The sequence below is a fragment of the Scyliorhinus torazame genome, chromosome 1 (assembly GCF_047496885.1).
Source record: "Scyliorhinus torazame isolate Kashiwa2021f chromosome 1, sScyTor2.1, whole genome shotgun sequence".
Classification (NCBI taxonomy): Eukaryota; Metazoa; Chordata; class Chondrichthyes; order Carcharhiniformes; family Scyliorhinidae; genus Scyliorhinus; species Scyliorhinus torazame.
In genome coordinates, this window is record NC_092707.1 from 204,176,201 (window position 1) to 204,189,269 (window position 13,069).

A 13,069-nucleotide genomic window follows, 5' to 3' on the forward strand; every position below is an offset into this window, starting at 1 on the left:
CTGGACTTGAACCCACAACATTCTAACTCAGGCAAGATTGCTACCACTGAGCCAAGGCTGACACCTAAAGTTCATTCAAAAAGTGTACGGTTTTATATTTGTAATGTCAAAGATGGGTGTGGCTGGAACAAAAAAAAATTGCTATCTGGCTATTAATTGTGGGTGAAACAGATATGTAATGCTAATAGTTGCTTGTAACTGCTTTCTATTTGTGTAGTGATATATATCTTGAAAGAAATGTTATCTTTTGTTTGTCCAAACCACATTTTGAATGGACAAAATATGGTTGCCTCATTATGTTTTTCAAGTAATTGGCAGGAAAGTTTCCTGTGTTCCTGAATGGTTTACCATATTATTTCCGTTTTGCAGTAAGGGTGTTTCAGTAGTGAGTGATAGTACCCAACTTTTTGGTAAAAACGTTCCATTTTAAAATTTCCCTGCAATCATGCACCACAGCTGTTCAGAAGTGGAACTTACTCCTGACTTTGTACTTAAAGTATGTAGAAGAGAAAATATCATCACCGAATTTAGCAGAAATCAATTGATCAGTATTTCAAACTGCAAAGTACACAAGCTGACACAGATGATTGTCTGGAAAGTGAAGTTTTAATTTTGAATATCACCATTGTAGAGGAATTTCAGAATATCACAGCATCACAAGCTTTCAGAAATATCATTACTAACTGATTGTTGGGGAAGTAAGAAATACCAATGAATGCCAGCTTTTTAGACTCCGGTCGCAACCACAGTAAACCAGCAGTTAATTCTTTTCATTTAATTCCATCGCACTCTGATGTAAATTTTCATACTGTTTGAAAAGTTTTGACCTGATTTTATGATGCCTTCTTATGGCTCGTCAATACCTCAGCTATGCCTGACAGTCAACTGAGTCATTCTGCCACGTACATAAGGGGGCTGAGGCAAGGCGCCATCAGTCTGCTGACAAAGAACTTTATATACATCTCTTTCTGCCTTCAGTGACATTTAATTACAATAATTTTCAGCATTCTAATGTATAAAAATAGCATTTCAGCTCTCAATGGCGAGCAATGAATGGACCAGTAAATGGGCCAGATACTCCATTTAAGAATTTGTCAAAGCAGGCTTCCTGAAACATTGTTCTATGGCATTATGAAGAAGGTCTAACACGGGGTCAGATTGCTGCTCACCAGTCAGGGCTGATGTCGCTTCTCGACCTTTTGGCGAAGACCGAGTGTCAGATCAAGCCCAAGATGAGGTGCAATGCCTTTTCTCGTCAACTTGGGTCTTGTATGTCTCTTGTGGAGACCATGAATTGCCTTCAATTTGAATTGGTTTTTGGAGCAAGCAATGAGATGGATTAAGGATTTGCCCTGCCCACTCTGCCCATTGGCTTTGTAACTTTTAAGGATGGGATCAAAAAATATTACATCAGTCAGGGGTGATGTAAACTGTTTGACAATCCATTTGCTGAGAGGTAGAATTGTGCTGATAAAGTATCTCAGCACTAAATATGAAAGGCTTGTAATCTCTTTATGAACTGATGATTTTACAATGCGCTGCTTATTTATCAACAAAATATATAATTCCTGCAATACTGGACTGTTTACTTGAAGTAAGTTGCATACTTTAAGAGCAAATATCATTAGAGCGCTGAACATGGTCAATCATTTAATTAATTTTTGTCCCCTTCTGGGTAGGATTATCATAGATTATCATAGAATTTACAGTGCAGAAGGAGGCCATTTGGCCCATCGAGTCTGCACTGGCTCTTGGAAAGAGCACCCTACCCAAGGTCAACACCTCCACCCTATCCCCATAACCCAGTAACCCCACCCAACACTAAGGGTAATTTTGGACACTAAGGGCAATTTATCATGGCCAATCCACCTAACCCGCACATCTTCGGACTGTGGGAGGAAACCGGAGCACCCGGAGGAAACCCACGCACACACGGGGAGGATGTGCAGACTCCGCACAGACAGTGACCCAAGCCGGAATCGAACCTGGGACCCTGGAGCTGTGAAGCAATTGTGCTATCCACAATGCTACCGTGCTGCCCCTCAAAGTTGGGAAGAGCATTTTTATTCAGGATTCACCGATATGAACAAATACAATAATTGTTGAAATTGCTCATCTTTTATAATTGAGCAGTAGTCTGAGCTTTGCAATTTACTTCAGTACACACAAACATTTGGGAGCAGGCGTAGGCCACACGGCTCCTCGAGCCTACTCCACCATTCAATAAGATCATGGCTGATCTGATTGTAACTCCAACCCCACAGGCCTGACAGCATCTCTGGTTGGAGAATGGAGGGAACGTTTCGATGGATGACCCTTTGTCAAAGCTGGTATTAGTCTAGTCAACCTTCTCTGAACTGTTTCTAAGCATGTACATCTTTGCTTAGATAAGGAGGTCAGTACTGTGCACAATAATCCAGATGTGTTCTCGCCAATGCCCTGTACAGCATAGCACCCCTAATTTTGTAATCAATTCCCCTCCCAATAAATGATAACATTGTTAGCTTTCCTAATTATTTGTTGTACCTATGTTCCAACCTCTTGCGATTCATGCACTAGGACACCCAGATCCCTCTGCACCTTCGAGCTCTACAATCTCTCACCATTTAAATACTTTTTTTTTTGCCCAAATGGACAATTTCACATTTGCCCACATTATGCTCCAGTTGCCAGATTTTTGCTCATTCTATGTCCCTTTATAGCCTCCTTGCACCCTCTTCACAATTTATTATCCTACCTGTCTTTGTGCCATCAGCATCACCAAAATAGGGAGAAAAGTTGAGTTTCCCAACCCTACCAGGCACAATGGAATAGCCCATCACTTATAGACTGTTTAAAGTCACGTGAAGAATAGCCGCTGGTGCGAAGTAATAGACCAACAGTCACTTGAAGTATCATTCCATCATTTTGAATCAATTGTCAGGAAAATGTGGGTTCTCTATTTTAAAGTTTTTATTTCCCACCTTCCTTTCCTGAAGATACTAAGTTCCATGATGTTGACAACTTTTATGGGCCATTCTTCATGGTGGGAACCGTTTCTATCTACTCTGTCCTGATCTCTCGTGATTTTGAATACCTCTAACCATATCTCCTCTCGACCTTTTCTTCTCCAAAGACAAAGTGCAGCTTCTCTAATCTACTTAACTGAAGTGAAAGCCTTGCCTGGAAATGTTGTTCCAACATCCCTGTATTCTTCGCAACCACTCTTACCTCCTGCATATTTTTAATTTGGTGTTTAGAAATTGGAGAGAACCTTAATTACTGGTTACAATGGCTGAACCAGGATAGTCTGGATTTGTGGGGAAGGAGGAGGAGGCAGAATGGCACATTTATATCGCAATCACTTCAGGCTGTGACAACCCAAAGGCAACAGAAAAATGTGTGCTCCGCCCTATTGAAAGCCACTAACTCAAAATTCATCTCTGATATGCCAGATTCTCACTCCAAACACTGTCAGTTTATACTTGTATGGGTGTAATCTGGGTTCCAAGCTGCTGTTCTCCAAGCAAATTCCAAATTAGCATTGGAATATCAGATCTGCTGCCTTGTACTGTGGTTCATTCTCAGAATCACAATCCTGTGTGCAAGAATTTTTTTTTTAAATCAGGAAAAGTATCATCTTGCATTTCGGTTATATTACTTTTCATAAAGCACCCCAGGACCTGAAAAGTGTCCAGCTTGTCTTTGGCATAAACAGCTGTGCCTGGTTTAGGAAGACTACATTTAATCTGAAATTTTGCTCGGGTATGAAGAATGTTTTGAAAGCTGATCCTCATAACCTTTCCTGCAGCACAGTTGTAAGAGTAGAAAGCACTCAGCTGTTGTTGCCAATGAGGGCCTTTTTGAAAGCCCAATGGTAGTGACTTTTCGAGATATGAAATCTAGCCAAATGCTCAGAGCTCCAGCTTGCAACTTGTGCTGAAAGGCTGTGTGCAGTATGTATATGGAATGCAATGCACTAAGACAAGATCTTGCCACGTAATTGCGGAACTTGAGCTGCCTTTCTGATCTGCAGCGGCTCACTGAGCTGGGGTGCCGGTAAGGGGCTCAACTTCTGCTTCAGTGTGAAGCTGAGCCTCACCATATGTCGATCAGTGTAGTTTGTTCTTAAACTTCAAATTCTACTGCTACTTTGAGAACAAAGAAATGTAACACAGGTACCTAATTTCCTGTCTACCCCAACTTGTGGGGTGCCTCGAGCTGTCCGCAGAAGTCGGCAAGTCTTTTTTTATTATAAGCCATATTTTTGTTGAGGATCTTTGAGTTTTAACTTGATATTCATATTATGTTTATGCAGTTGAATTTTTATTGCTGCAGCAGTAGTTCTGTTATGTGATCTATCATTCTCCATAGAGCATCCAGTGTGTGGGGTATCAAGGGGATAGTAAGCTTACACTGGATTCATATATTTGTATCTCCCAAGTGGCTCAACTGTAACCGTGCAACATAATCATATAGAACGGGTTTGATTCCTATTCGGTTCAATTAGTTAATGTTGGAGTGGCAATAATGTGCTTCCATTTCCTTCAGTTCCAGCATTCTTATTTTTGATTGCTTTCTCTGGGGATGCTGCTGAAGAGTTGCATGTTTTTCAGTGATGAGGTCAGGATTGGTCTAGGTTAGACGTTGCTCAAAGTTTGCCTCACAGCCAAGACTCTTATCATTTAGGCCTGTCTAAAGAATGGCCAACTTGGACAGGTGCCAGTGAGAATCTTGTTGAATGTTAGCAGTCACTGTACCAAAAAGTAAGATAGAAATAGAACATAGAACAGTACAGCACAGTACAGACCCTTCAGTCCACGATGTTGTGCTGACCATTTATCCTAATCTAAGATCAACCTAACCTACACCTCTTCAATTTACTGCTGTCCATGTGCTTGTCTAAGAGTCGCTTAAATGTCCCCAATGACTCTGACTCCACCGCCTCTGCTGGCAGTGCATTCCACACACCCACCACTCTCTGTGTAAAGGACCTACCTCTGATATCTCCCTTATACCTTCCTCCAATCACCTTAAAATTATGTCCCCTCGTGACAGCCATTTCCACCCTGGGGAAAAGTCTCTGGCTATCCACTCTATCCATCCCTCTCATCACCTTGTACACCTCTATCAAGTCACCTCTCTGCCCCCTTCGCTCCAGTGAGAAAAGCCCCAGCTTCCTCAACCTTTCTTCATAAGACATGCCCTCCAGTCCAGGCAGCATCCTGGTAAATCTCCTCTGTACCCTCTCCAAAGCATCCACATCCTTCCTATAATGAGGCGACCAGAACTGGACACAATATTCCAAGCATGGTTAGCACAATTGCTTCACAGCTCCAGGGTCCCAAATTTGATTCCGGCTTGGGTCACTGTCTGTGCGGAGTCTGCACATCCTCCCCTTGTGTGCATGGGTTTTCTCCGGGTGCTCCGGTTTCCTCCCACAGTCCAAAGATGTGCAGGTTAGGTGGATTGACCATGATAAATTGCCCTTAGTGTCCAAAATTGCCCTTAGTGTTGGGTGGGGTTACTGGGTTATGGGGATAGGGTGGAGGTGTACCAAGAGCCGGTGCAGACTCGATGGGCCGAATGGCCTCCTTCTGCACTGTAAATTTTATGAAGTGTGGTCGAACTTTATAAAGCTGCAGCAAAACCTTGCGGCTCTTAAACTCAATCCCCCAGTTAATGAAAGCCAACACACCATAGGTCTTCTTAACAACCCTATCAACCTGGGTGGCAACTTTGAGGAATCTATGTACGTGGACCCCAAGATCCCTCTGTTCCGCCACACTTCCAAGAATTCTGCCTTTAACCCTGTATTCAGCATTCAAATTCGACCTTCCAAAATGAATCGCTTCACATTTATCAAGGTTGAACTCTATTTGCCACTTCTCAGCCCAGCTCTGCATCCTGTCAATGTCCTGTTGTAAACTGCAACAACCCTCAACACTATCTACAACTCCACCAACCTTTGTGTCATCGGCAAACTTACTAACCCACCCTTCCACTTCCTCATCCAAGTCATTTATAAAAACCACAAAGAGCAGAGGTCCCAGAACAGATCCTTGCGGGACACCACTGGTCACTGACCTCCAGGCAGAATACTTTCCATCCACTACCACTCGCTGTCTTCTTTCGGCCAGCCAATTCTATATCCAGACAGCCAAATTTCCCTGTATCCCATGCCCCCTAACTTTCTGAATGAGCCTACCATGGGGAACCTTATCAAATGCTTTACTGAAATCCATATACACCACATCCACTGCCTGACCTTTATCAATGTGTCTCGTCACATGCTCAAAGAATTCAATGAGGCTTGTGAGGCATGACCTGCCCCTCACAAAGCCATGCTGACTATCTTTAATCAAACTATGTTTTTCTAAATACTCATAAATCCTATCTCTCAGAATCTTTTCCAATATTTTGCTCACCACAGACTTAAGACTGATGGGTCTGTAATTCCCAGGGATTTCCCTATTCCCTTTCTTGAACAGGGGAACAACATTCGCCTCCCTCCAATCATCCGGTACTCACTCCAGTGGAGAGTGAGGACGCAAGATCATCGCCAACGGTGCAGCAATCTCCTCCCTCGCTTCCCGTAGTAACCTTGGGGACTTATCTATCCTGATGCTTTTCAAAATGTTCAGCACATCCTCCTCCTTAATATCAATCTGTTTGAGGCTATTAACCTGGTTCACACTGTTCACATGAGCAACAAGGTCCCTCTCTCTAGTGCAGTGTTCTTCAAACTTTTTTCCGGGGACCCATTTTTACCAACCGGCCAACCTTCGGGACCCAACCCGCCCGACCTTCGTGACCCACGCCGGCTGACCTGAGCAACCCACCATTTTCTCTTACCTTGTTTGCTGCTGATTAAAATGGAGGAAATGGTTTTGGATCCCTTTGGCCCTCGTACACGCTACTCCAATGGAAACTGTTGGATGAAGGTGAAGCCTTCCGGTGTCGGAAAGTATGGAGTCTCCATCTGTCCAAAGTTCTGCATTTTTTTTCTGTAAAATTTTATTAAATAAAACACCCTCCGAACTTGTAAAAAAAAATGAATAAAATAAATGAAAAAAAAAATTAAATGAATAAAATAAATGAATAAACCTCCCCCCCGAACTTCTAAAACAAAAAGCTGCGACCGTTTAAAAAAAATAGCGGCCGCACTGCGCATGCGCGCCTGATCATCGACGCGCGTGCGCATAGTTTTGCGCATGCGCAATGCGGCCAAATTCTTTTTACATGTTCACGGCCATTTTAAAGGCCGCTTGCAGTCGGTGTTATTTAAAGCCAGCTGCTGCGCGGGGATTTGCGCTATTGGGAGCGCCGCGAAGGACGGCTCCGCGACCCTCTCGACACCCTTGTGTCGCGCCCCCGAGTTTGAAGAACACCGCTCTAGTGAATACGGAAGCAAAGTATTCATTTAGGGTCTCCCCCATCTCTTCTGACTCTAGGCACAAGTTCACTCCCTGATCGGCCCTACTGTCACTCTGATCATCCTCTTATTTCTCACATAAGTGTAGAGCGCCTTGGTGGTTTCCCTAATCCTTCCCGCCAGAGCTTTTTCATGCCCCCTTCTAGCTCTTCTCAGTCCATTTTTGAGTTCCTTCCTGGCTACCTTGTAACCCTCTAGAGCCGAGTCAGATCCTTGCTTCCTCAACCTTGCAGAAGCTTCCTTCTTCCTCTTGACTAGAAGCTCCACTTCTCTTGTCATCCAAAGCACCTTCACCTTGCCATTCCTTCCTCGTCTCAGTGGGACAAAACAATTCAGCACTCGCAGCAAGTGCTCCTTAAACAATCTCCACATTACTGTTGTGCATTTCCCCAAGAACAATTGTTCCCACTTTATGCTCCTCAGCTCCTGTCTAATAGCAGTATAATTTCCCCTCCCCCAGTTAAATACCTTCCCATACTGTGTGTTCCGATCCCTCTCCATGACTATGGTAAAGGTCAAGGAGTTGTGGTCACTGTCACCGAAATGCTGTCCCACCAAGACATCTGACACCTGGCCTGGTTCGTTGTCGAGCACCAAGTCCAATATGGCCTTCCCCCTAGTCAGCCTAGGGGGAAGCCATAAATGTGGATAAAGTTACAAAGCACAAGCTACTCTTAATTGCTACCAAAGAGAAAGCCGACTATATTTTTCAGGTACCGGAGTTAGTTCCCAATGACAGTGCGAAGCTCAGTTAGTAAGCCAACCAAAAGCCCAACCAACCCACAAGCATCGAAAGTGACAAAATTCCATCAGGACTTCCTGGAGAAAAGGCAGTTGTACCTCTGAAGAAGAATGGGCTAAATTGCTTCAACTGTTTGAATGCGCACTATATAAGAATATTGGAGCTGCAGGGGAGATCGAGTGTTATGTACAGTTGCGGAATTGAGGTGGGGAGAATGTAATCTGCTTGGTGAGAGGGATGTGGAAGAGTTCTTTGCATGTGGAAAGAATATTAATGTTTGTACTTAATGCCTTCCGGCATCAACATTCAAAGCACTGCACATAATGAGTAGCATTTGAAGTGCTTGACGATTATTTTGGTTGTACTCTGTCTAAGCTGTAATCCTTTATTGATTGATTCCTCCTTTTCTCCAACAGAATTTCAGCGGTATTTTCGGTTGCTCATTTATGGAGTTTCTGAAGGGCAGCAGGGACTATTGCCAGGCACAGCACGGCCGCCTCGCTGACAAGTGAACTCGAGGCCTCTCCCATCTCAACTACTCCACGAAGAAGCCACCTTAAACGCAAAAGTGCCAACAGCAAACTGGGATTCACCTGGATACTGGGTTTAAAAATTGGATAGTTTGAGAAGCAGAGGACATTTGCTCTTTCGATGACCTAGCCTGGATGGGGTAAATCTGCTTGTGTTTTCTGCAATTGGATGCTTTAAGGAGCACCATTGCACAGACACCAACTGAAAAGTGCCAGTCTGAATTGGACCTCACATCACATGTGCTGAGTCCAGTTGTGAGAGTGGTGGTTTTAAAAGCACAAGTACCAACAGGAAAAGAAGCACGTGGTGCTACTTCAGAGTCTCCCTTTTTTTAATATAGTTTTTTTTCCTGAATTTGTACAAGTATTGTAGCCACAATGAACCGCCCGGCCCCAGTAGAAATCAGCTCCGAGAGTATGAGGTTTCTCATCACACACAACCCAACCGATGCTACCCTCAACAAGTTCACAGAGGTAACAACAAACTTATCTTCAGATCAACTTTGTAAATAATGTGATCAACATGGAAACTGATGCAATGTTGGCAGTGTACTGTGCAATCCTCTCTAGGTCTTTGGTTCAGATGTGGCCCGGAAGGAGAGGATAAAACCTAAACAAATGGTACTGTGTGATACTGGTTCACTGTGGGCACTTCAAACTGAGCTCACATAGAGGGCGAAAGTCTCTTTCCTACACATGCTCCCCCACACAACCCAACAAATGCTAGAGCACTAAGTAAACATATTTGTGCGTTCCTGAGCAGCACCAGTGGCCAGAAGTCTACAAAACAAAACAGTCTTTGCATTCATAAGCAACCAGTGAGTGGTCTTGTTGTAAAATGACACGTAGATTGAGCATGCATGAATTGAAGCCATAGCCTGCACATTGTGGAGACTTTTCTAGGACAGCATTGCATTAACCCTATTGTCAAATTGCTGACTGTTTGCTGGTGTGTTTTTAGCCTGCATGTGGCGTGGTGATGTGTAATACCAACAATGTCTAATATTGCTGAAGTTTGGAAACAAATCCTTGGCCCAATCCTAGTCCCTCAGCCCCCTGTGCTTACCCACCCTGTCCCTTGGCCTGGCCCTCGGGAGGGGCCCTCCAGCCCACCCGCCCCCATCCCTCTGGGGGAGGGGGGGGGGAGAGGAGGAGGAGAGAAGGGCCCCCCCCTTGTCTCTTGGCCTCTGCTCTGTTGAAGGCATTTTTGCACAATGTTACAACTAATGAACATTAAAGCCATCAAACTCTTCAGGCCTTGACACTGGATAACTTGAAAACTGAAACTGTGATCATAAAGCCAACTTGTGATCTATAAATCAGATCTGACACCTGTCATACTTCACTTTCAAATTTTGAATCTGCTTAAAATCAGCCACCTTTCTCCTGGATGAAGGAAGATATTTTATGTTCAATGGGTTTGGTTTTTACAATCTGCGTTTGAAAAGTACAGTTGATAGGGGGTACAAATGGATTGCACGGAAGCACCAGGACCATCCACAAAACATTTTCACGCATTTCACTGCCTAGTTAAACTGCCATAGTACTACACAGAGATGTCTTGCTATTTCCTGAGCTGAGGCCCCCTTCCACCAAGGTCCTCAACCATTTCCAACCCATGTCCTGCACTTCTGCCCTCACCCCATCCCCTCCCACCTAGAACCAGGATAGGGCTTCCTTGTCCTGTCTTTACACCCCATCAGCCTCCGCATTCAATGGATCTTCCTCCACCATTTCCGTCAACTCCAGCATGATGTCACCAGCAAATACATCTTCCCCTCGCATTCCCTGTCAGCATTCTGTGGGGACCCTTCCCTTCCTGGCACCATGGTTCACTCCTTTATTCACCCCATCTCCTTTCCATGCAATTTTAGGAAGTGTAACAACTGCCCTTTACTTCCTCCCTCTTCACTCAAAGGCCCCAAACGCTCCTCCCAGATGAAGCAGAGAGTTACTTACACTTTGTTCAATTTAGTCTACTGCATTCGCTGCTCACAATGAAGTCTCCTCTGGATTGGGGAGAGGCTGTTTAGCACAGGGCTAATTCACTGGCTTTGAAAGCAGACCAAGGCAGGCCAGCAGCACGGTTCAATTCCCGTACCAGCCTCCCTGAACAGGCGCTGGAATGTGGCGACTAGGGGCTTTTCACAGTAACTTCACTTGAAGCCTACTTGTGACAATAAGTGATTTTAATTTTTCATTTCAATAAACGCAGACTAGGTGACCACTTTGCAGAACATCTTTGCTCAATCCACAAGCATGACTCCAACTTGTATCTCGTTAGCCATTTGAACCCACCATCTTGCTCTCATACTCACATTTTTCTCCTTGACCTGTTACAATGCTACAGTGAAACCCAACGCAAATTGGAGGAACAGCAGCACCTCTGCCAATTAGGCACCTTGCCTTAAGTCAACAATTTCACACCGTGAGCTCTGTCCTACATTTTGATGTATTTTTTCCCTTGCCCTTTCACAGGGCCAGTCATAACATATCCTTGCATTTTACTTTCAGAGAGTTCTGACCATTCTGCTATTAACACATTCTGCTGTCTGACCTTAATGCCACTATTTGCACCTGTCTCAGTCTTTAACATTATCATTTGCACACTTTTTGTCTTGCGTCCATAACATCTTTGTCAAATCTCTCCTAGCTCCCACCTAGCCATGATTCACCTGCTTCAGCCCCTCTCTTCAGTATAAAACCCATTACATTTCTGCCTCTCTTCAGCATGTAAGATGAGTCAACATTAGCTCTGTTTCTCTCTCCACAGATGTTGCCAGGCCTGCTGAGATTTTCCAGCATTTTCTGTTTTATTTCAGATTTCCAGCATCTGCAGTATTTTATTTTTACTACACAAACTTTGTGTGGCTTTCTCACAATAAGGGATGACTTAAACAGGCTGCGTCCATACACCAGAAAACAAAATACAGCAGCCGCTGGACCTTTTCAATAAAACATAAATTGTGGGAAACATGTAGTGTGACAGTTCACATTTGTGTAGAAAGAAAAGCCAGGATTATGGTTCAGGTTGACATGCTTTTGCGGGAACCAGTTCTGGCCACATGTCACTAACCTGAAATATTAATTCTACTGTCCATAACTGTTACCTGGCCTGAGTGTTTCCAACGTTCTCACCATAGTTGACCAGCTTCAGAATGCTATTGCAAATGCCTGGGAAATTACCATTCATTTTCCATTGCAATTTTATGTCCTGCACGTGCCCCAGTGTTAATGCAATCTTTTTTTTAAAGAAAGGCTGTTGCGCCTGAAGTGTAAAAGTTACTGTCGTTTTCAGTTAACTGTGCCTGAGACAAATAGCATGATGCTGCTGTTTCTCAGGGCTAATTGTAGCCGTCACTTCAGTTGATGTTTTCTCTGGGTAGTCCTACTTCCATTGACACAATTTCTTGTTTGTCCTTCGAGGTGAAGATGACCATATCATCAGCTGGGGTAGCTCCTAGGTTGCCACTGGGTAGGTAGATGACTGCACCTGGAAGGTTTTTCTACAAATAGGACAAACAGTTGAATTTTGGAACAAATTGGGAATAGAATCATGGAATGATACAGCACAGAAGGAGGCCATTTGGCCCCATCATGCCTGTGCCGGTTCTTTGGCAGAGCCATTGTTATTCCCACCGCCCCATTCCTTCTCCACAGCCCTTTATGGTTTTCCCTTCTAAAATTTACCCAATTCCATTTTGAATGTTATTGAATCTCTTTTCATAGGTGTCTATGGCAGTGCATTCCTTGCTTTTGTACTCTATTTCAAGGATGCCATGGAATTTTTAACAGCGTTCTCAACTTGTTCTGGTACCACTTGTAACTGGTGCCCGTGTCTCATGATTTTGGACCCCTGTTGAGGCTTACAGCCACTCAACAGCGTGGTCAGCAATGGCTGTACACAATAATTATGTAAATTAGCAGGCAGCATGAAGTCAGCAGGTTCCCTCTAGCGGAAGCAATTGGTGCAGGTTAATCCTGTATTGCTATCCCTGCTGCCCTGTTAATTTAACCCCAAGACTCAAATCACGCTGTGTGGATTTGGAATTACATGTAGGCCATACTGGGTCAGAATAGAAAGCTCCTTTCCCTGAAGTGTGCTCGTGACTACCAGATTTATTAAATTCAATTTCACAATTTGAGATCTTAACTCGCATTCTCAGGGTTGCTTGTCAATAAATTACGAAATTCAAAGTTTGGAAAAGTGACCTTTTTTTAAACAATCATACTTAGGATGTGGGAGTCATTGGCAAGGCCAGCATTTATTGCCCATCCCTAGTTGCCCTGAAAGGTTGGTGATGGGACATTTTCTTGAACCACTCCAATCCCTATGCTATTCTTCAATGCGATTCCAAACAACTGAGTGGCTTGCCAAGCTAC

General features: G+C 43.9%; 1 protein-coding gene across 1 annotated transcript in view; it reads left to right on the top strand.

Annotated features, from left to right (window-relative positions):
• The window catches only part of LOC140418602 (protein tyrosine phosphatase type IVA 2), a 133,506-nt gene that overhangs the window by 82,065 nt on the left and 38,372 nt on the right, over window positions 1–13,069 (top strand). The window contains exon 2 of the mRNA XM_072502133.1: window positions 8,573–9,160. Coding sequence (XP_072358234.1) covers window positions 9,065–9,160 — 96 coding nt within the window. The 5' untranslated portion in view covers window positions 8,573–9,064. The remainder of the gene's footprint in view (window positions 1–8,572; window positions 9,161–13,069) is intronic.